We start from the raw sequence: 19,508 nt of genomic DNA, 5'->3' as shown, positions 1-19,508 counted from the left end.
GCATGGAGTATTGCCAACCAGGGAAGCTCACCCGAGCCATGGTATCTAGGGTTTTTATAATGGGGAGGGGTCACGTAGACAAGGTTTACCGTGTGGCTGATCTTAGTTTCTAGCCCTTCCAGAGGTTGAGCTGATACCATGGGGTTCAAAGCCCTCAACAGAAATCATATTTCTTGTATAGATTATCTGGCATGGCCCAAGGCCCCAGGTAAAGAAAGACACTCTTATCAGGCAGGACATTCCAAGGACTTAAACATTTACCTCTCCAGACCTAAGGGCAAAGACCAAGCCCCTATTTGGGTACAGTTAATCCTTTACTGTGCAGACAAGAAAAATTCCCAGGACTAAAGAGAGAAGCAAGGTTCAGACAGAAGAGTGTAAAATAATGAAACAAGAAACACTCATAAAGCCATCCTGGTGCAATGTGAGAGCCACGGGAATGACAAAAAACCCCTCTGTCCATTACAAGTAATGGAATCAGGACGCCAAACTTCTGAGGAATATAACTTTGAACCAGTAATTCTGGGCCTAGCAACTATCATCTAGTCTAGTGTGAAAGTGGAAAAAGATATTTCAAATATGCAGAGATTTAAAACACCTATGGAGCACCCTTTCTGAAAAAAGGTACGTAGGGATATACGTCAGCAAAAGTAAAATGGAATTCAACAAAGAAGAGGACGCAGGGTCCTCAAGAGAAGGAACAGTATGAAGGAGGGCAATGTGAAGACACTGTGGGAGGACAGCCCAGAAAACAACCAATGGGTCCACAGCTGACAACTTAATAAAGAGAATAGGAGCAAAGAACTGGATGATCTTGGTCGTATGGTGAGTTAGCCATTTGTGGGTCACATCTGGCAGGTTGAGGAACACCACTCTAGGGACAACTGAAAGCTTCATACAGTAAAATCAAGGTCTAAATATGAGAAAACTAAAATATGGCATGACATGAAGCAACGTGTAGAGCCGCCATTTAATATTAATGCCTCAGACAGCACGGGGATAGTGAAATAAAATGATATCTTCATTATGGATCCACAGTGATTAGTATTTACATAACCTTAATATTATACGTGCACTATATTTCGTTTCAGACTCAGCCTATGTACAATGCACAGTGAACACTTATTATAACCTCAGGAAAATACCTTGATAATATAAAAATAACAGTATGGTAGACAGACCATTGGAGGTGGAGAGGGTGGAGAGTAAAGGTCAGAGTAGGGCAGTTAATATATGCACATACATCAGGAAGTTGAGGCAATGGGCCTGTCATTTACAATTACAAAGTTTACCAAGGAATAGTAACAAATACAATAAGAATCACTTGCAAAGATTGAGAGAGGAAAGGATACAGAATGTGTTAAATTCACACAATGGTGGGGGGTTGGCAGTGGAAACTCAAGTCATAATATATTTTTTAATTCAATCTAGTAAATTAAGAAATAGATGTATAAAGTTGTAATTTGGCATCATAGGGTTAATGTGGAAGAAATAAATGTAGAAAAGATTAAAGGTGGTTAACCTTTGAGGAGTAGGAATAAAGCTGGAGGTGGGAAGATGGACTTCCTTTTTCAATATACCCCTTTCTACGTAATCTAAATAATCCCCACCCCCTCACGTGCATGTTATTCTAACTAAAAGGAAAAAAAGGTAATTAGCTCAGCCTGGGTAGCTGGATAGGTGGAAGGGGTGAAGTATAAAATGTTTTCAGGAATTCATCTCTTAATGAGCCTGAAGAGGCTTATTTTCCCCCATTAATTCATTAATTCATGTACCTATGCATGAAGATTATTACTGGAGTGAGTCAGGTTTCAGCATCAACTCTCTGTTTGTGTTACATATATAAACAATACAATACTGATAATCCTTATCCACGTGAATAAGTGATTAGGGTAAGAAGTTGTCGTTAGAGCAGCGTTGCTCAAGCTGAGCTCCTTCCAAAGCGCCAAACCGCGCTGTGAACACACTTCAGGAGCTCAGAACTGTCAGCTCCACCTTTTGGGGAGGAGGGAAGGAGCCTTCTTGGCCCAGAGCGGGAGGAGGTTAGGATCAGAGGGAGGAAGCTTTACGCCTGCCTTGGACCTGTGACCTCTCCAGAGGTGCGGCCCCCACTCAGGACCTCCGGTCCAGGGTAGCATTTCTCATCCTCAATTGCTCTCTACAATCTTCTGGACACTCAAAAGATGCCCTCGTGGCCACCCCAGCCCAGATAATTAATTCCCCATTCCAGTGCGAAGCTCAGCGCGCGCAGGTCTTTATCGCGCCCAATCACAGAGATCCTGGCTGTCGTGTCCCCAAGGCTCTCCCACCAGGACACCGCGGCGCGTTGGGGCGGGGCTGGCAGGGGGCTGGGGAGCACAGCCTGACCCGTGTCTTCCCCGCAGTGTACCACTGGGTGGAGATGCGGACCAAGATGCGCATCATGGGCTTCAACGCCGAAGCCGTCAAGCCGCTGAACGAGGAGGTGGCCACCCAGCTGGGCTCCGAGCTGCTGGGCGAGGCCACCATCTTTGTGGTGGCCGGCGGCTGTCTGATGCTGGAGTACTGGCGCCAAAAGGTGAAGCAGCGTCGCAAGGAGAGGGAGAAGCGCGTCGCCTGGGACTCGATACAGGACGAGGTGAACCACCTGGAGCTAGCGCTGGAGGCGCTGCAGACACAAATGCAGGCGGTGGCGCCGCTGAGCGCCCTGGTGGAGCTGCGGGAACAGATAGAGGAAGTGCGCGCCCAGCTCTGCGACCCGGACGGGGACGCCTCGGACAGGGATGCGCCCTCGGCGCCCCCGGCGTAGCCCACGCCCAAGGAATAGGAGGCTGCAAGGCCCTGGTCTTGGACGTGACCATTGTCCTGGTTGCGATTCCTCCGACATGGCCTTCGTTCCACACTGTCCCTTTCTGAACCGGTCTAATACCACCTGGTACTTTTAGGGGCAGAAGGTATTCTAGACTGGGGCTGATCCATCAGGCTTTTGGTCACTTCCTGCCACTGGGTGGGCCAGCAGGACACATGGACCTATCCAACTCTCATTCTGTCTCTCACACCTCCACTTACCTGAGGAGTGGTCTTTTCCTGAGGGCCCTCATCCATTACACCAGAATACCCTTTGCCCTTTTCTCATTGTAATGAAAATGTATTCGGCTGGTGCAAAAGCAATTGCGGTTTGAAAGGTTAAAAATAATTGCAAAAACCGCCATTACTTTTGCACCAACCAAGGTCCTTCCAAAGGACTTCCTTCTACCTCACCTTGTGGGAATGCGTTTGCTCCAATGAGTCACCTTGTGGCGCCTATCTTTAGTCTACCATTGGTACCTCTACTGGGGTCCTCCCAAGTGGATCGTCCCAACAGAACTACACCCTTAGTCTGTGGCACAACCCACTGGAAAGGCTTCGCAGGGTCCCCACGTGCAATTCCACCAAATCTCCTACCTCCTCCTCGCCCCCCACCCTTCTGTGATTTGTTTCAGGAGAACATCACCCTTTGGGGTGGAAAAATTGATCCTGCCTAAGGCTGAACAATTCTGTTTTGGTCAAAGTCCCTTTTTACCAGTCCTGAAGTTCTGGACCTACTGCTGTTGGTACCCACCATCCTCCCTTGCTGACCTCTCATAGGGACCCACCTGTTCCCCCACTACATGGGTAACTGTAATATTCCCCCATCTTCCATCTAAACCTGCTTTTCAGAGTACTCAGGGATTCCTTGTCCTTCTTGCCTTTGGACTGGGCCCCCCAACCTCCATGCAAAGGCTTCCTCCATGGGAACACTGGCCCCTCAGCCCTTAAGTTCTCCATTCCCATCCAAAAAGACTATTGCACCAGGCAGTGTTGCCCACCCAACCTACTCCCTGCCAACCCACTGAACCACTGAAGGTGTGTGTGAGCTCTGTGACTTCTGAATTCCATTTTTCTGGACTGTAAATGTTTTGTAATTAAAGGAGCTCTGGGGTAAAGGAGTCATCTTAAGAACGTGTCTGAGAACCATGATGTATATATGTAAAATGGGTACAGGTTTCATTAAAATTACGAGAGAAAGGCCAGTCCGATGGCTCAGGTGGTTGGAGCGCCGTGCTCCTAAAGCTGAAGTTGCAGGTTCGATTCCCACATGGGCCAGTGAGCTGCGCCCTCTACAGCCAAGATTGTGAACAACAGCTCTCCCTGGAGCTGGGCTGCTGTGAGCAGCTGGAGGTCGCCGTGGGCTGCCGGCTGCCGCAGGCTGCTGTGTTGCTGTGGGCTACCGCATGCTGCCAGAAGCAGCCAGTGACCAGCGTGAGTGGCCGCCAGCCATCCTGAGAGGCCGCCAGCCAGTGCGAGCTGCCATGACCTGCTGAGAATGGTTGTCCGATGACCAGCGACCAACTGCCTCAGCTGGGGGGAGCACAAGGCTCATAATCCCAGCATGGGCCAAGGAGCTGTGTCCTACACAATGAGACTGGGAAACAACGGCTTGAACCAAAGGGGTGGGGAATAGGGAGGGAGAGGTGGAAAGGCGGGAAAAAAATTAGAGAAGCTGGGAGGGTTCTTGGGGGAAGTGGACAGTCAGTCATCCTACGAGCCCAAAGGGGAAAACTGAGGCCCAGGGGAAGCAAAGGGACTTGCCAAAGACCACACAGTCCATGAGGAACTGCCACCCTGGCTTTCTCTAGAGTGGTGAATTGGTTAGGGGGGGTGGAAAGGCATGAGGAAGCTGCCTGCTAAGGGGCATGGGGAAGGAGGGAGGTCTGCTGAGAGGTCAGAGGGGCCCGAGAGCACCCTGGCTGCAGGAGCCTGAGGGGACTGGAATGGGTATAGGGTGGGAAGAAGGAAAATGAGGGGCAGGTAGATTACTGGGGTACTGGGGGGTGCGAGGGTGGGGGATGGATGGACATGACACCCGCCCCCCATCCTCATCAGAGCACCCCTTCAAATCACTCCAGAAATCTTAGCATTTATAAAAATTGGCAGATTTATTCTCAAGGGGCCCATTTTCAAGAAGCTAAAGGTGAAGGTGGGAGAGTGGAGCTTTCCTCCCCCTTTCCTTTCTCCCCCATTTTAATTTTCCCCTAAGGGGGTACAAATGGCCTGGACCCCAAAACCTACCCAAATAAAAAACAAAAAAACTGAGGTTCCAAAAAGTTACAGCATCTTAATTCCTCATAGAAAAGTGGAAGGAGCCAGAGGGAAGGGAGGTCCCTGGGGTAGGGGGAGGCACCCCCAGCCCGGTGGAACCTCCCCCCCCTTAAATAGTTGCCCCAAATGGGACAACCCTGGGGCTATAGCATTTAAAAACTCCCCACACCCCATTTTATCAAAACCAAAGAGAAAAAAAATTTCCCTTTCCCCCCCAAACCTAAATATATATATATATTTTCTTAAAAAAACAAAAATTCAAAGGCAATAAGCGTTAAAGTGAATCTAGAACAAGGGAATGTGAAATTCCCTTCTTCCTTCACCCTTACCGTGGGGTTCATTGGTACATCCCCAGCAGAGGAACCAGCCCCAAGGGGATGGCAGAGGGGAAGGACCAAAGGGAGCAAAGGGTGGGGGCCTCCCCAGCTAATCAGCAGCCAGTATGGGCGTGGACGTGGCGCCAGGGAAGCCACACCCCCTTGGAATTTTCCAAGTGGGATGGGGAGTGGGGAAGACGCATTCCTGTGTAGTCTTCAGCCAGTTCCAAGTCAAGTAGAGGCAGGGAAAGCAGGGTGACAGGCGGGGTGTGCGGAAAGGAGAAACGGGATCTTCTGGGGCCCTGTGGTCAGGGGGAACCCCGCTTCCTCAGCTCTTGGACAAAGGCTGGAAGGAAACAAGGGGCAGAGATCAGGGGTAGAGCCTCTTCCCCCTTCCCTTCCAAAACAAGGCTCTTTCCAAGGGACACGATGCCTCCAAAACAAATAAATGTTTAAAATAAAAAACAACCTCACCTTCAATTATTTCCTCTTTCACTTTCTGCAATTCCTTCCTCACCTCTTCCAGAAGCTCCTGAAAATAACGGGGTGCAACCCATCAGGAAGAGTGCCTAGACCTGAAGAAATGAATCTCCTTTCTTAATGACTGAAGGGCCACAGGAAGGTCCAAGCTCCTCCCACCCACCCACACACGATGACATCACTGACACAGTCACAGCAGGACTGGAGAAACCTAGGGGAGAATTCTGGATCCTTGGGGCAGGAAGAAAAGTACTGGAGAAGATCCAGTACCAGGGTTAGCAAGTAAGTTCTAGTCTCCTGGCAACTCCAGTTGGTGATGTATGTCTGGGGCCAGTGTGCTGAAGAGGATTCTGGGTACTCATCAGGAATGTGAGCAGTGATAGATTAGTAAGGTCCATCAAGGACACTGGAAAAGGAGGGTGTGGTGTCTGTGCCATCCCTGATGCGATCCAATCTCCATTTTTCAGACTTGGAAAAGTGTGCGTTTCCAGGGCCTTTTCTAGAGTCACACTGCAGGTCAGTGGCAGTTTGGACTCACATCTCCTTCCTTCTGGTGGCCCCTTGGTAGCTCCCAAACCTCACCTCCCGCCCCCTCCCCAAGCTACCTGTTTCACCCTCTCCAAGTCTGACTCATCAGCAGAGCTGGGTGTAGTGGGGTGGGCCTCGGAAGTGATCATGGAAGATGACGACTTCATCCTACGAGGAGACATGGTGTGGTTTGGGACAGAAACGAGGTTAGAGCCTGCCTCCCTTTTCAGGGGTCAACATTATGTTCTCCCCTACAAATTTGGCAAATCCAACTACTTTGGGTAGGTGGGGCCCCAGTACTGATAGCCCACCTTGGCAAGGTTGTGCTGTTCTTCTCCCAGGGTCTCCGTATAGGTTCTGAGGGACAGGCAACAAGTTAGAAAGATTAGGAGCAAAGCATGCCTCGCCGCAATTTCCCCCACAGCCTCATTAGCCCCTGTTCAAAGAACCATCTCAGAGACTATCTCCAGCATCATTGGCGCACACTCTCTCAGAAGGGTGCTGTATGTGTGAGAACCGGGCATCCTGAGACTGTCCCTGTGGCGGGACTGGGCTCTCACTCACCACTGTGGGCTGGGACTCTGGCCTCTGGCTCCTCCTGCTGGTGGGAAATAAAACTGTCACGAGTCAGCCCCTGCCACCCCTCGGGCTCCTTTTCTTTTTCCAGGTTCAACCCAACCGATCCCTGTCACATCACCTCCCCAATATCTCTACTCAAGTGGTCAAGTTGAAGGTATATACGGCAGGAAGAGCCCCTCACTCACATTGGCAGATTCATCCTTGGGGGGTTTCTCCCCAACTAGTGTGGCTTTCCTTCTGCAGGAGGGAAACGCAAAAAACAGATGACTTCAGTCCACCCTCAGCCACTCAACAATTCTCCTTCCCAAACTCTAGAAGGGTGGAATTTAGGGTGCAGCGTTCTGGAATTCATGAAGGCTAAAACAACTTCAGTTTTAGCAGTTAAAGAGAATACTGTTCTCGAAGTAGGGTGGGGGGATTATGCTTCTCACATTTAGGCATCACAAAATTCTAAGGGCTCTGGGTTCTATTTTAGATGCTGGGATTCTAGGAACTTGAGTTTCCAGATTCCGAGGCAGTAATTTCTAAAGTCCTAGAATCCTGGGGGGAGGCTACCAGCTAGCTGCAACCTCAGCCATCTCAGGAGAATGCAATCTCCGGCATTATATCCCAAAGCTGGCTATCAAAGGGGGAAATTTCACCCAAAAAACAAAAACGGGAATCTTGAGCCCTCCCCCCACCTCGCCCTATTGAGCAGGAATCTCCTGGTGATAACTGCAGGTCTGAGGGTTTGTTTCCAGAGTTTTCCACAGGCATTGAGGCTCAGGCTCACCTCCGGGCCAGCATGGCATTCATCTCTTCCATGAGCCCCCCACCTGTGCTTCGAGTGCTCTCAGCTTTGGGGGCCGAGGGCCCCCCTGAGGTCTCCTCCTGCTGGAGAAATCACAAAGAGGAGGAGGCTTTATGGCCTCCCAGCCACTCCCATGATGCCCCAGGCAACTCTGGCCTCATTTCCCATTATTCCTTCAGGGCTCCAGTCACCCCACAGCCTGCCATGCCTGGCCCCCTCACCTTGCTGACTTTCCTGAGTTTGGCTCCGGCAATGGCTGCGGCCAGGCCAGGGGCCCCGGTCCCTCCACCACTGGGGCCTGCTGTAGGGAGAGGGGGCGGAGGGGGCGGGCCTCCCCCTGCTCCATGCCCCACAGCTGAGACCCCCGAAGGGGGCAGACCAGGGGGTGGGGGGGGACCCGGAGGAGGGGGAGGTCCTGGAGGTGGGGGTGGTCCCCCAGCTGGGGGAGCAGGTGGGCCTCCTGAAACAAACACAAAAAAGGAGGGGTACTGAGAGAGAAGCCTCATTCTTTGTTGTCTAACTGGCCCACCCCTTCCTCTGGGAAGATCCCGATTTGATTCCCAAGGCCAGTTGAACAATCACCTGCATTGGAGACTCGGCGCTCCCGCTCCACGTGCTCTGGCTGCCTGAGGAGGGATGATGGAGCTACCATCACTCCGGGCCCCAAGAACGGCCAGCAACCTCTGGCCTGTCTCTGAGGTCTCCAGTGATGCTGGCTCCTAACCCCAACCCGTGCCTTCCTTCCTTGGGGGCTCAGGAAACGGGGGTGGGGGGGAGGGCAGGGACAGGGTACGACCAAGATGCAAGCATTCTAGTCATCAGACTGTCAAGAACATTTGAATTACAACACGCCCAAGATCCTTTAAACAACCAAATTTTGGACTCTGGGAATCTGGAAAACCAGGACTTGAAGGGTCAGAAGGTTTGCAACTCTGGGTGTCAGAGGACTTTCGCAAACCCCAGGAGACAGGAGTTTCTGAAAGCTGTCAATTTCTAGTCCCCTGGGAGCTGGAACACTCTGGAAACTAAAAAGTTGGAGTTCTGAACTCTGGGAGTCAGGGGTTCTGGAACATCCTAGAACTCTGGCAGCGGTAAGGTTCCCCACCCAGGGACTGGCCCCACCTTTTCTGCTGCTCCACCTCCTCTGGGGAGGGACCATTCTGGACAGACCAGATGGGAGGTGCTGCGGGCGGCTGCGATGGTGGTAGTGGTGCCGGAGACCCACCTCCTGGAAGGTGAGAGTAAAAATGGGTGATGAATCAACCCCAGGACTCTGCCCCAGCCCTTGTCACTTTCCCCCAGCTCTCCCAGGCCTCCGAGGAATCCTGCTGAGGTGCTCACTTCCTTCTTCCTCTGAGACCCTGACACTCTGGGCTGGGGTGTGGGCACCTAGTGCTGTGGTGATGCCCAAGTGACAGGCGGGACAGCAAAGGCCCAGAGGGGGCAGTCACTTGCCCCAAGTCCTACAGACCGGGATTTGCAGGGACAACACTTGAATTCAGGCTGACTCCAGCATCCACTCTTAACCACTAGCCCAGACGCTCAGATCCCCAGCCTGAGAACCTGAGAAAGGCTGAGAGTCTCTCCCTCACCAATCCCCAAGTCTCTGGCTCCCAGGGACCTGAGCTGCCCACCATATTTTTCTCTATGCCCCCAGACAAGCAATCCCTTCCCCACTAGTGCTGAGGTTGCTCCAGGAGGCAAACACCTCTGTCGTCTCATGACGAGAAGTTCCATAGCAGCTCCTGAATGCACAGTGGTCATCTAAAGCCTCACTGTCCATGCGCCCAGCATCACCCAGGAGCTTGTTAGAAAAGTAGAGGCTCAAGCCCCACCCCAGCCCAATCCAACCAGAACCTGCATTTTATCCAGATGCCCAGATGATTTGTAGGTACGTTCAAGTTAAGAACTACCAACTGGATGTTTCTTTCTTAATATTGATGCCTGAAAATGAACTGATGATGACATACGCCAGTACAGTGGTTACCTGGCAAAAGGGCACAGAAGGAGCTTTCTGGCGGATGGAAATACCTATATCTTGATCTGGGAGTTGGTCACAGGAGAGTGTATGTGTGAGCAAAACTTCACAGAACGTATAGTTCCCTTGGAATCAGGTGCACAGGGAACACATGGGAACCCACACAAAATTGTCAGAATAATTCGCCATAGTAGCAATGCATTAACCTCATTTTCAGATGAGTAAACTGAGGCCCCAAGTGGTAAAGTGTCTGCCCCTGGACACATGACAGGGCTCGGTGGCCCCTCTGCCCACTGTTTCTAACCTTCCAACGCCTCTAGGGCACTGGCCATGCCAGTGGCGAACTGTGCGGCATCCTCCTTGCTGCCAAAGTTGAGGCCCCAGACCTGGCGGGCGTCACGCCACTGGTGGAAGTTGGGGGTGGCCTGGTTATACTTGAGACCCCGGATGATGGCACAGTTGATGACCACCTGGCAGGAGGAGAAAGGTGGGTGAGGGGTGGGGGGCACAGGGGTGGGCAGCAAAACCCACAGAAGGGGAGGGAGAGGGAGGCTTCACCTGCTGGTCTGGCTGCATTTTCCGGCCGACCACCCGGAAGGATTTGGCCGTGGGATTGTGATAGATCTGGACTCGGCTGAAGGCCTGGGGGCCTGTGCCAGCAGGCATCCACCGCTTGTTGCTGTCATCGTAAAGCATCACAGTGGCCCGGCTGGAGCAGATAACTGTCTCGCTGCCAGGAAGGAGAGAGAAAGGGACAGAAGCCGGTTAGCCGAGGGGAGAATGGCACCCTCCTTCCAGGGCTGGTCACCTTCTCCGTCTAGGTACCCCTGGAAGATTCAGAGACAATGTGAGAGGATGAGAGAGACACACCACAAGGCTACGGGAGACAGACCCTTGAGGAGATCGACAGACAGACTGGGAAGGAAAAACAGACAGGTGGGACAGAGCAAGACAGACAGACTGGGAGCAAAGAGACAAACTGGTGATGTGAGAAAGATGATGAAACAGACAGGGAGAAAGAGACAGGGAGAGAAGTCGGATAGATAGGTTGAAAAGGGACAAACATGCAGGCTGATATGGAGAGAGAAGTGAGGGAGGGAGGGAGAGTCAGATTGACAAAGGGGAGACAGACAGACAGACAGACAAGGGAATGGTGAAGGGAAAACAGACGGAAAGGCAGCACAGTAGAGAAAGAGATAGGCAGATGGAGAAAGACAGAGATGGACAGTCAGGATAGATGTACGTAAGGGCGGAGTAAGAGCTGGAAGTGGGGACAGGGCAGGAACTCTAGGTGGCACTGGGAACCAGGCCCTGCCCAGAGCCTCGGTTTCCTTATCTCTGCCAGGGACCACTCCCCGTCCCCACTCCCCACTCAGGTCAGAGGAGGAAGATAAGGCTCAGAGAGAACCGTCAGGCTTGTAGCAAGCTGGGGGCCCACGCTACATCCTGGTCGCTTCCACTTCCTGCTGCCCCCCCATCTCCTCCATCTGCCCCCCCACCCCAGCCCGAGGCGCCAATGGCCATCAGCAGACACTCCCCACTCTGTCAGACCCATGTTTTGGGCAGTGACCCAGACAGCCCCAGCCCCACCCTCCACTGCAAAAGACAGTCCAGTACCCAGACAGTGACAACCCAGGGCTAGGCCCAGGATGCCCAGGAGCACCTGACCTGACCTGGGTGCCACAGAGGACTTCCTGGAGCAGGTGACATCTGACTCAGCCTTGGGAGGAGGGGTCAAGAAATTGGTTCAGAGTTCAGGATCTGATATCCAGGGACCTGGGTTCAAATCCCCACTGAGCCATCTACTCCATAGGACTCAGGCAAGTGACCCTCCCCCTTGAGAACTGCAAACTGGGGAAATGGCAGTCCCCGCCCCCAGGGCAGTGGAAGGAGTGAGTCTGGGCACATAAAGCACTTGGCACAGTGCCTGGCATGTACTGACCACTTGGTAACTGTCAGCATCCTTCACCGGCACCCTAACATTCCTCTGGAACCATCCCCCAGCAGTCGTGACGAGGTTCAATCTCCCCTCCCCCAATGAGGAAACTCAGGCTCCCAGACAGGAAGTGACTTGCCCAAGGTCCCACACAGACAAGGGGGAAGCGCTAGTCCCCGCCCCAACCCCGCCCCGCCCCACCCCACCCCCACCAAACTTTTTCCTGAAAAGAGGAAGTTGGTGGTCAGAGGTTTCCGGGGAGAGAAATTATACCCCACAATGGCTCTGGTCTGCCGGTGCTGGGGGCTGGGGCGTGACGCAGGGAAAGCCCCTCGGCAGACCCAGCTCTGGGTTCCCAGGCCAGGAGGCTGAGCCCCTGACACTCCCAAGTTTACATAATTGTGGCACCTCCTTCCAGGCACTTCCACTGGTCGGGAGTCCTAAGCCTTCTCCTCAGTCGTTTTATTCTCACTATAGTCCTTCAAGGTGGGCACTATTTCATCCTCATTTCGCAAGTGAGGAATGCAAGTGGAGGCCCAGACAGGTTGAGTGACTTGCCCCCCTCCCCAGGGTCACAGAGCTAGTAAGTAGCAGAGCCAGGATTTGAACACAGGCCACCTGGCTACCAAGCCCATAGCCTTAACCACCAGGGACTGCGTGGGCCCTACCCCAACACCAGGTGCTGTTTCCAGACAAGCTCAGCCTCAGGGGACATTTCTGGCTCCCACTGCCCCTGGCAGGGCAGGGTTAAGGCCTCGCCCACACCTGCCACCCACACCCAGGGCACACTCTGGCCAGGTGCCCGGGTTGTCTTTGCTACCCCACCCTGGCTGCACTTTGCTCTCCCAAGCAGAGAGCTCTGGCCTGCTGAGGCCCTGGTCTGGCCTGAAGGTGCCTGCTTAGTGACCCCAGGCTGGTCCTACCCCTCCCCAGGCCGTAGTGTCCGTCCCCATGACAGCAAGAGGACCCTGTGAAAACACCAGTCAGATCAAGTCCCTCCTCTTCTCGGAAGCTCCCCTGGCTCCCCTCGATCTGTGGCTTTCTGCTGTGTGATCTCGATCTCATTCCTTCCCTCCCCGCAGTTCGCTGTTCCAGCCCCTCCGGCCTCCACGCTGCTCCTTCCACAAGCCAGGCCATTCCTGCCTGGGGCCTATGCACTTGTCCTTCCTTGGCCTGGAGCCTCACCTTCCTCAGGGTGGTCAGGGGAAGAGGTGCCGTCTAAGCGGAGACCCATCTGTAAAGTTCCTCTCCCTCTCTTCGAATGTCCCACATGTCATAGCAGCTGTCCCTGCCTGACCGATTCCTGTCTCCCCTACCAAAATATCAGGACCATGAGGGCAGGGATTTTTGTCCTTATTGTTCACTGCTGTTTCCTCAGAACCCAGAATTCTACCCAGCCCACAGCAGGTATTCAACAGTTGTTAAATCAGCCATGTTTAAAAAAAAGGAAAACTCAGCTGATAGTAACGGATTGGTGTGCATCCCAGACACTGTTCTAGGTACTCAGCTCCCGTTTCCACAGAGAACCTTGCAATGATGTCAAGAGAGATGAAGACACTTGTCCCAGGTCACACAGCAAGTAAGCAGAGGGGCTCCCATTTGAACCCAAGTCCGCCCAAGTTCTTAACCTCATTTAAAGATGAGGGAACAGCTAAGCTGAAATTTGAAAAGCCAAGGCCTAAAATGGTATCAGAGGTTTTAAAAAAAAGGTGGGGAGGATATAACTACATCCGCACGGCAGTGGTGATATATGCAGAGGCTGCTTCTCAGAAGACTAACCGTGGCTGGTGAGGGGGTACTGGGGACCCGAGGAAGGAGGAAATGGACACATCTCACGGTTTACTCTTTAGAACTGCTTGATTCTTTCTTTTTTTTTCAGCATGGGCTGGTATTACCTATAAAAAACTCATTCATCACTTAAGTTCAAAAAACAAAACTATAAACCAGGCAAAAGCTGCAACGGAAAATCCCACAGCCAGGAACCTGGGGACTAAGGTTCAAACAGGGTCTGCTTGATTCCAGGGGTGTCCTGGGGTCTCACACACTTGATTTGACATGAGAGAACCTTAATCCCCAGCCAGCCTAGCACCCATCCCTCCCCACAAGTCCCCATATTCTGGAAAACTCTACCATGAGGTGGATGAGAGAGCATTCAAGTCACTCCCTTGCTGTGTGGCTTTACCTCTATGGTTTCCAGCCCTGGAAACCATAACTCACTGGGTTTGTTGTAAGGATTCAAAGAGATAAGAAAAGCCCTAAAGCTCAGGACTTGGAATTTAGCACAGGGTCCATACAAGGAAGCTGTGAGTCAAAACAGGAGGGAGAAAGCTTTCCATCACTGGAGGCAATCAAGCATAGTCACTCCGGTTCAAACCTTTCAGATTAGAGGCTTGCCCTTCCCTTCACCCCTCACTCCTACCCCAAGACTTAACCTAGAGCTTCCTTAAATCATAAAACTTGTGACCCACACTCACCCCCACGCAACGTTTCCAAACTATAAATCTTTGCAACAACCCTGCATAGGAAACCAGATCTAGGGTCTGTGGGGCTTGTTTGGCTCACTCTAGTCCCTCCTCCCTGACCAAACTCAGTTTCCCAAAAGTAAACAGGAAGGTAAAGGTTTCCACCTGGGTTTTTGTGTATCTCCATTATCTTAACTATTCGTACAATGAAAGCATGTATTTTACTTGTAAAGCTCATTAAAGGTTTTATTTTTATTTTTCTTTAACAGCATAATAGTCTGGAGACAGTCCTAGATTCGAATTCAGCCTTGCCCACTTCCAAACTCTTTCGGCTTTAATAGGCAATTTGCTTAATTTGTCTGTGCCTTGGTTTTTCCATCTGTAAACTGGCAGGCGGTGGGGCGCCATCATAATAGTCAATCTCTTAGAACTGCTGAATTGCTGTGAGGATTAAACTGAATCAGGCACCTACTACAACGCCTGGCACAAAGTAGATGCCTGATTAAATTGTCTCTTATTATTTTTAAAGTAAAAATAATAATTACTATTACTGGAAGAAGAAAGAAACGGACCCAAATTCTTCAGAATCCCTTCTGCCCTGAGATTCTCAGACCTCTGCCCAGCTTCCCGGCCTTCCCAGAATCCCAGCTCAGAGTCCCGGACACAGCAGACACTCAACAAATATTTGTCAAACTAGGAGAAAAAGAACTATTATCTTGTAATTTTCCATCTTAACGTGTTCTCTTCCAACTGCCCCCAAGGCTGTCCTCAGCTAAACCAGCCAGAAATCAGAGAATCCCAGTCCCCTCCCCTCCCTCAATATTGCCTAGGAATTTCTGAGGGATCTTGTGCCAATTCTTTCTCTTTGAGCCTCAGTTTCCCTAGCTGCATACAGGGGCTTGCGTCAATTTGAATCCTAGCTGTCTTTGGAGAAGGGGCACAAGCCCAGGAAGTCGGCTGTGACCACTGGCAGGGAAGACCCCTCAGAAGGTGGGAGTAACCCTCTTGTGGGACAGGGAACAGTGCAACTTCTGCCCACCCCCCAGGAAGTGGGAGGTTTGGCCACGGCCTTTAGTAGGGGGCCTGTGGGAGGGCCGGGGCCTCCGGGACTGGGCTAAGGGGGGGGCGGGAGGCCGGCCCAGACACTGCTCCTGCCCTTTTACGGTCTCAGTGAGTGAGGCAGCACTAACTCGGACATCCGCCATCCGCCTTCCACCGTCCCTGGGACCGGAAACGCGGGGGGGTGGGGGCGAGGGGCGAGGCTGGGGGCTGTGGGTTGTGGGAGAAGAGAGTCCCCCCCCACCTCCGGGAAGAGGGTGAAGAGAGCCTGGCTCCTGAAAACTGCCCCCTGTCCAGACAGACCTTGAAGGGAATGTTGCTATAATGGGAGAAAGGGTAGGCAGGAAGTCTTGAGGGTGTCTCTAGGTGCCCCCTTGCTCTAAATTTTCCAACCATTCCTTCGCATCAGAAGAAACAAATACGGGAGGGGGATTCTCTAATGGTCATAAAAAGGAATGCCACCCTGATGTCAGAGGGCAGAGGTATGGGGAACGTGGGGGAAGTGGGAGGATGTAGGCACCAGGGGGTTAATCCCCAGCCGTCCCCAGAGGCCGCCTCCACAAGCTGGGGGCTTTGGGGCAGGAAGTCCCTGAGAGAGTAAAGGAAGGGAGATAGTATTGTCAGGCTCTGGCCCCAAGGGAGAGATTATGGGGGGTCAAGGGGAGGAGAGAATGGGGGGATCCAGTCGAGTTTCCCAGCCCGCACTGGCCCCGCCCTCAGGTGCGCCCAGGAGTTTTGAGGCAGGCCTGGGTAAGACAAAATCCTTAGGTACCTTGGGTCCCCCCCCCGCCAGGATTAAATTCCTGGGAAGATAGCTGAAACTATCTGGGAAGCCTGGGTCCTGGGAAGAGAGGACTATGACCTTGAAGCTTTCCAGCGCCCCCTCCTCCAACCCCAGAGCTCCGATGGCTGGAGAGTTGGGGTAGCGAGAAGGGAGAGGCGCCGTGGTGGGGAAAGCAGCCAGCCCACAGCGCTCCTGGCCCGCCCCCCACACACCAGCTGTCTCGACAGGTGAGTCAGTAAGACAAAGGCCCCCCTTTCCACAGCTGCCGCACCCCCTCCCTCCCAGGGCCGCGCAGGTGGGGTAGAGGGGCCGCCCTTCTCTGGCCCAGAGCCGGGGAGCCGCCCTCCGCATAGAGCACTCCCTCGGTCCTAGGCACGGCCTGTTTTAAACAGATTGGGAGTGCGGAGCGGCGGGGGAGGGGTGTCCCAACCAGACCCTGTAGGCTACGTCTGTCTCCGTCCGCAACCACCTCTTCCATTGGATAAGAGCCCCTCCAAATTTAGGGGGTTAAGTACCCTCGAAGTTAAGGAGCGAGGTCCCACATGGTACGACTTTCCAGCGTCACGTAAAGAGGAACCCTGCAAACCAATGTCTACGTCTCAATCTCTCAGGTGCCAGGGACCCTCTGACTGGCCCCCCACAATCCCTCTCTGAGTCCGAGTTTAGATTTGGGGGGAGTCTGAGCCCTGACTAAATCCTGACCTCCTTACAGGGAGTATCTGCCAACTTGGAGGTCTTTTGAAGAAGTCTTTTAAGAAATTTGGGAGTCCTCCGAGCGCCCCAAATCTGAGGGCTCCCTGGAGAGCTTCACCGGTACCACCTCGAGCCTTGGGAGTCATGGGAAAATGGTCAATATTTGGAGCTCATCCAAGCAGGTTCGGCCTCAAAGCCGAGGCTCCGAGTGGCCGGTCCCCAAATTTCAGCCAGGAGCGAGCTGGGGGGAGGGGGGACAAAGGCGGGGCGGGGAGCCCGCCCCGGGTGGAGAAGGGTCTGTAGGAAGTTGGGGGCTCACCTCATGGCTGCTCGGCAGGCAGGCAGCGCACCCACAGGGTGGGTGCTGCCGGGGAGCCCCTGGCTCGAGGTTCAGAGGTCCGGGGTTGGATCCAGGTTCTGCTCAGTCTCCCCCAGGGTCCCGCCCCATAGAGTCCGGCTTCCTGAGGGGAACGTGGACGCGGCCCGGGCGGGTCTTCGGGCGCCTCCTCCCTGTGGGGGTTTGATCGGGGGTCCCTGCGGCGGAAAGGGCGTGCGGCGTCCCCTCCCCGGCGCGCCCCCTCGGCCAGCGGCAGCTACAATGTTACTCTTACTACTGTACTTCTCTTCGCTACATTTCGTTCCAAAATTCCACTCCCCACACCCACAATGCCCTGCGCCTTAAAGGGGCCGCGTACAACTCAAGGTGGAAAGGAGGGGTGGAGGGCGCTTAAAAGGGCAACGCGGAACCCTAGACCCGCTATTTCCCTCTCCCTCATCGTTATTGCAGGGATGCAAGCTGGGGTCACCCCCAAATTAGGGAGCAAGCTTGGTGGACGGGAAGGGATCCTTCCTTGATCCCTAGTTCTCTCCCACGATGGGAGTTCTCAGGGGGATCTCAATGGGGGCAGTTTCTTTTCACCTTCCCTATCGACCTCTCCATTTCTTTACATTCTGCTCAATTAGGGGGTTGGGGGGCGAGGAGGACCCTCTGGTTTAGCATAGGTTCTTTCAAATTTCCTCCCTTATATCCTCTCTTCGGACTCCCCCAATGTCTCTCTTGGCCAATTTATAAAAGGTTACTAAGAGTGAACCGTCTCCCCCTCCACGGGAGGGGGATGGGTGGTGAGGGCCCCACCCCCTTCACTGCCCCCCGCCCAGCCGGGGAAGGTGAGGAGGAAGTGGGCCGAGGGGGCGCGGCCGGCCGCTGACTCAGAGCCGCAGGGGGGTGGGGGTTGGACTCCGGGATAAAACCCTTGGCCCCTTCCCCACGCACGCCCCGCTGTGACTCAGTTTCGCCCGCGGAGGATGGCGGGATCATCCCACAACTGGAGGGCACCGAAGCAGGGAGATCCTCCCTAGTGGTGGCTCCCGCGAGCCCCTTCCCCCACAGGCCAGCTTCAAGCTGAGACCGCACACCCTCCAAGGCTTCCGCAGTGGTTACCGCAGGCTCCGCCCCACGTGACGTCACTTCTGTGATTCCCGCCTCTCCCCTCTCCCATAGAGCGCCACCTGTCCTAGGTAAGGTGCCCCCTAGCCAGGGGCCGGAGCCTGGGAAATCATGTTTGACGTTTCCAAATGTGTAAACTGAGGCCTGGAGACAGGGACTATATCTCGGCTATAAGCCCTCTTGCCTGAACCCCAGAACTCCAGTGGTACTTGGGTGCAAGGTATGAGGGTAAAACCAACAATTCTTAAGGCCCAGTTGACTAGGTGAGGGAGTCAACCTTCCCAGCCTTTGTCCAAGAAGAATCCTCTGCCTGGATGCTGTCCTGACCTCATCTCATACTTCTAGGACATGTTCTAACATTAATTCTTCTCTGCAGAATTGAGTAATCCTTTCCCCTACTCTACCCCACCCTGGGTGACCTTGAACCCTGATCCACCTGGGTTATAATTGTTTCTCTGTGTGTCTTCTCAGGCTGTGAGTTCTTTGGGGGCACAGGTAGACTTCATCGATTTCTGTGTTTCACTAAGCCAGCCAGGCCCAGAACAACAGTGCAATACACATTTATGCAACTGAATGAGAACCCCAGTTTCTGTGTGACCTTGGGCAAATCCTTTCTTCTCTCTGGGTCTCAGCTTTCCCATCTGGGAAATGGGAGATGTGGTGTCTCTGTGTGCCACCTGCACTGCAGTCAGCAAACTTTTTCTACAAAGGTCCAAATAGGAAATATCTTAGGCATATTAGGTATAGGGTCTCTTTTACACATTCTTTTTTTTACAACTCCTACAAAATGTAAAAACCATTCTTAGCTCAAGTGCTATGCAGAACAGCAAGATCCCTGCATTAGAGAAACCCTTGCATATATACACAAGGAGCCTGTCCGAGGATCTCTATGTCAGCAATTATGTGAGGGCAAGAAACTGAAAATAGCCTGTCCATCAAGAAGAGGATGGATAGCAAAACCATTGCACATCTTCTTGTCTGAAGCACGGGGCAGCAGCTAAAAAGAATGAGGTGTGTAAGTGGCATGAAAGAAGTCCCCAACATATTACTGAGTGAAAAAAATTGCCAAATGAGGGCGGCCGGTTAGCTCAGTTGGTTAGAGCGCGGTGCTTTTAACAAGGTTGCCGGTTGGATCCCCACATGGGCCACTGTGAGCTGTGCCCTCCACAACTAGATTGAAACAACTACTTGACTTGGAACTCGTGGGTCCTGGAAAAACGCACTTAAACAAACAAAAGTTTAAAAAAAATTTGCCAATGGCAGCCGGATGGCTCAGTTGGTTGGAGCGCGAGCTCTAAACAACAAGGTTGTTGGTTCAATTCCCCCATGGGATGCTGGGCTGCACCCCCTGCAAC

At 53.0% G+C, this 19,508-nt stretch overlaps 2 protein-coding genes across 5 annotated transcripts; one reads left to right on the top strand and one right to left on the bottom strand.

The window, feature by feature from the left end:
- Nucleotides 1–1,598: 1,598 nt before the first annotated feature.
- Nucleotides 1,599–4,132, top strand: LOC117034541 (optic atrophy 3 protein-like). Its single transcript, XM_033127583.1, has 2 exons — nt 1,599–2,099; nt 2,385–4,132. Exon 2 carries the CDS (start codon nt 2,402–2,404, stop codon nt 2,786–2,788), a length of 387 nt encoding a protein of 128 aa, XP_032983474.1. The 5' UTR covers nt 1,599–2,099; nt 2,385–2,401; the 3' UTR covers nt 2,789–4,132.
- Nucleotides 4,133–5,133: 1,001 nt separating this feature from the next.
- Nucleotides 5,134–17,370, bottom strand: VASP (vasodilator stimulated phosphoprotein). 4 transcript variants are annotated; one of them, XM_033127842.1, is made up of 13 exons: nt 17,026–17,370; nt 10,331–10,502; nt 10,077–10,242; nt 8,917–9,022; nt 8,377–8,420; nt 8,016–8,254; nt 7,777–7,877; nt 7,190–7,241; nt 6,990–7,026; nt 6,737–6,782; nt 6,503–6,593; nt 5,892–5,949; nt 5,134–5,763 (listed from the first exon to the last, which is right to left on the bottom strand). In XM_033127842.1, exons 1-13 carry the CDS (start codon nt 17,028–17,030, stop codon nt 5,726–5,728), a joined length of 1,155 nt encoding a protein of 384 aa, XP_032983733.1. In that variant the 5' UTR covers nt 17,031–17,370; the 3' UTR covers nt 5,134–5,725. The 4 variants fall into 4 exon arrangements, with proteins under 4 accessions (XP_032983733.1, XP_032983734.1, XP_032983735.1 ...); XM_033127843.1 differs by having other exon boundaries at nt 6,990–7,023; XM_033127844.1 differs by having other exon boundaries at nt 7,777–7,874.
- Nucleotides 17,371–19,508: the final 2,138 nt, after the last annotated feature.

Source organism: Rhinolophus ferrumequinum, chromosome 15 (assembly GCF_004115265.2).
Source record: "Rhinolophus ferrumequinum isolate MPI-CBG mRhiFer1 chromosome 15, mRhiFer1_v1.p, whole genome shotgun sequence".
NCBI lineage: Eukaryota > Metazoa > Chordata > Mammalia > Chiroptera > Rhinolophidae > Rhinolophus > Rhinolophus ferrumequinum.
The sequence above is the reverse complement of the archived record's forward strand: the minus strand, read 5'-3'. Positions and strand labels throughout refer to the sequence as shown.

Coding starts and splice junctions, on each gene's coding strand:
- VASP (XM_033127842.1), bottom strand. Junction 8,421..8,916: donor GAGGTGGAGCAGCAGAAAAG/GTGGGGCCAGTC, acceptor ATCCCTCCTCAG/GCAGCCAGAGCACGTGGAGC. Junction 6,783..6,989: donor CAGAGTCCCAGCCCACAGTG/GTGAGTGAGAGC, acceptor CCTGTCCCTCAG/AACCTATACGGAGACCCTGG.
- LOC117034541 (XM_033127583.1), top strand. CDS start 2,402: ATGCGGACCAAGATGCGCATCATGGGCTTCAACGCCGAAGCCGTCAAG.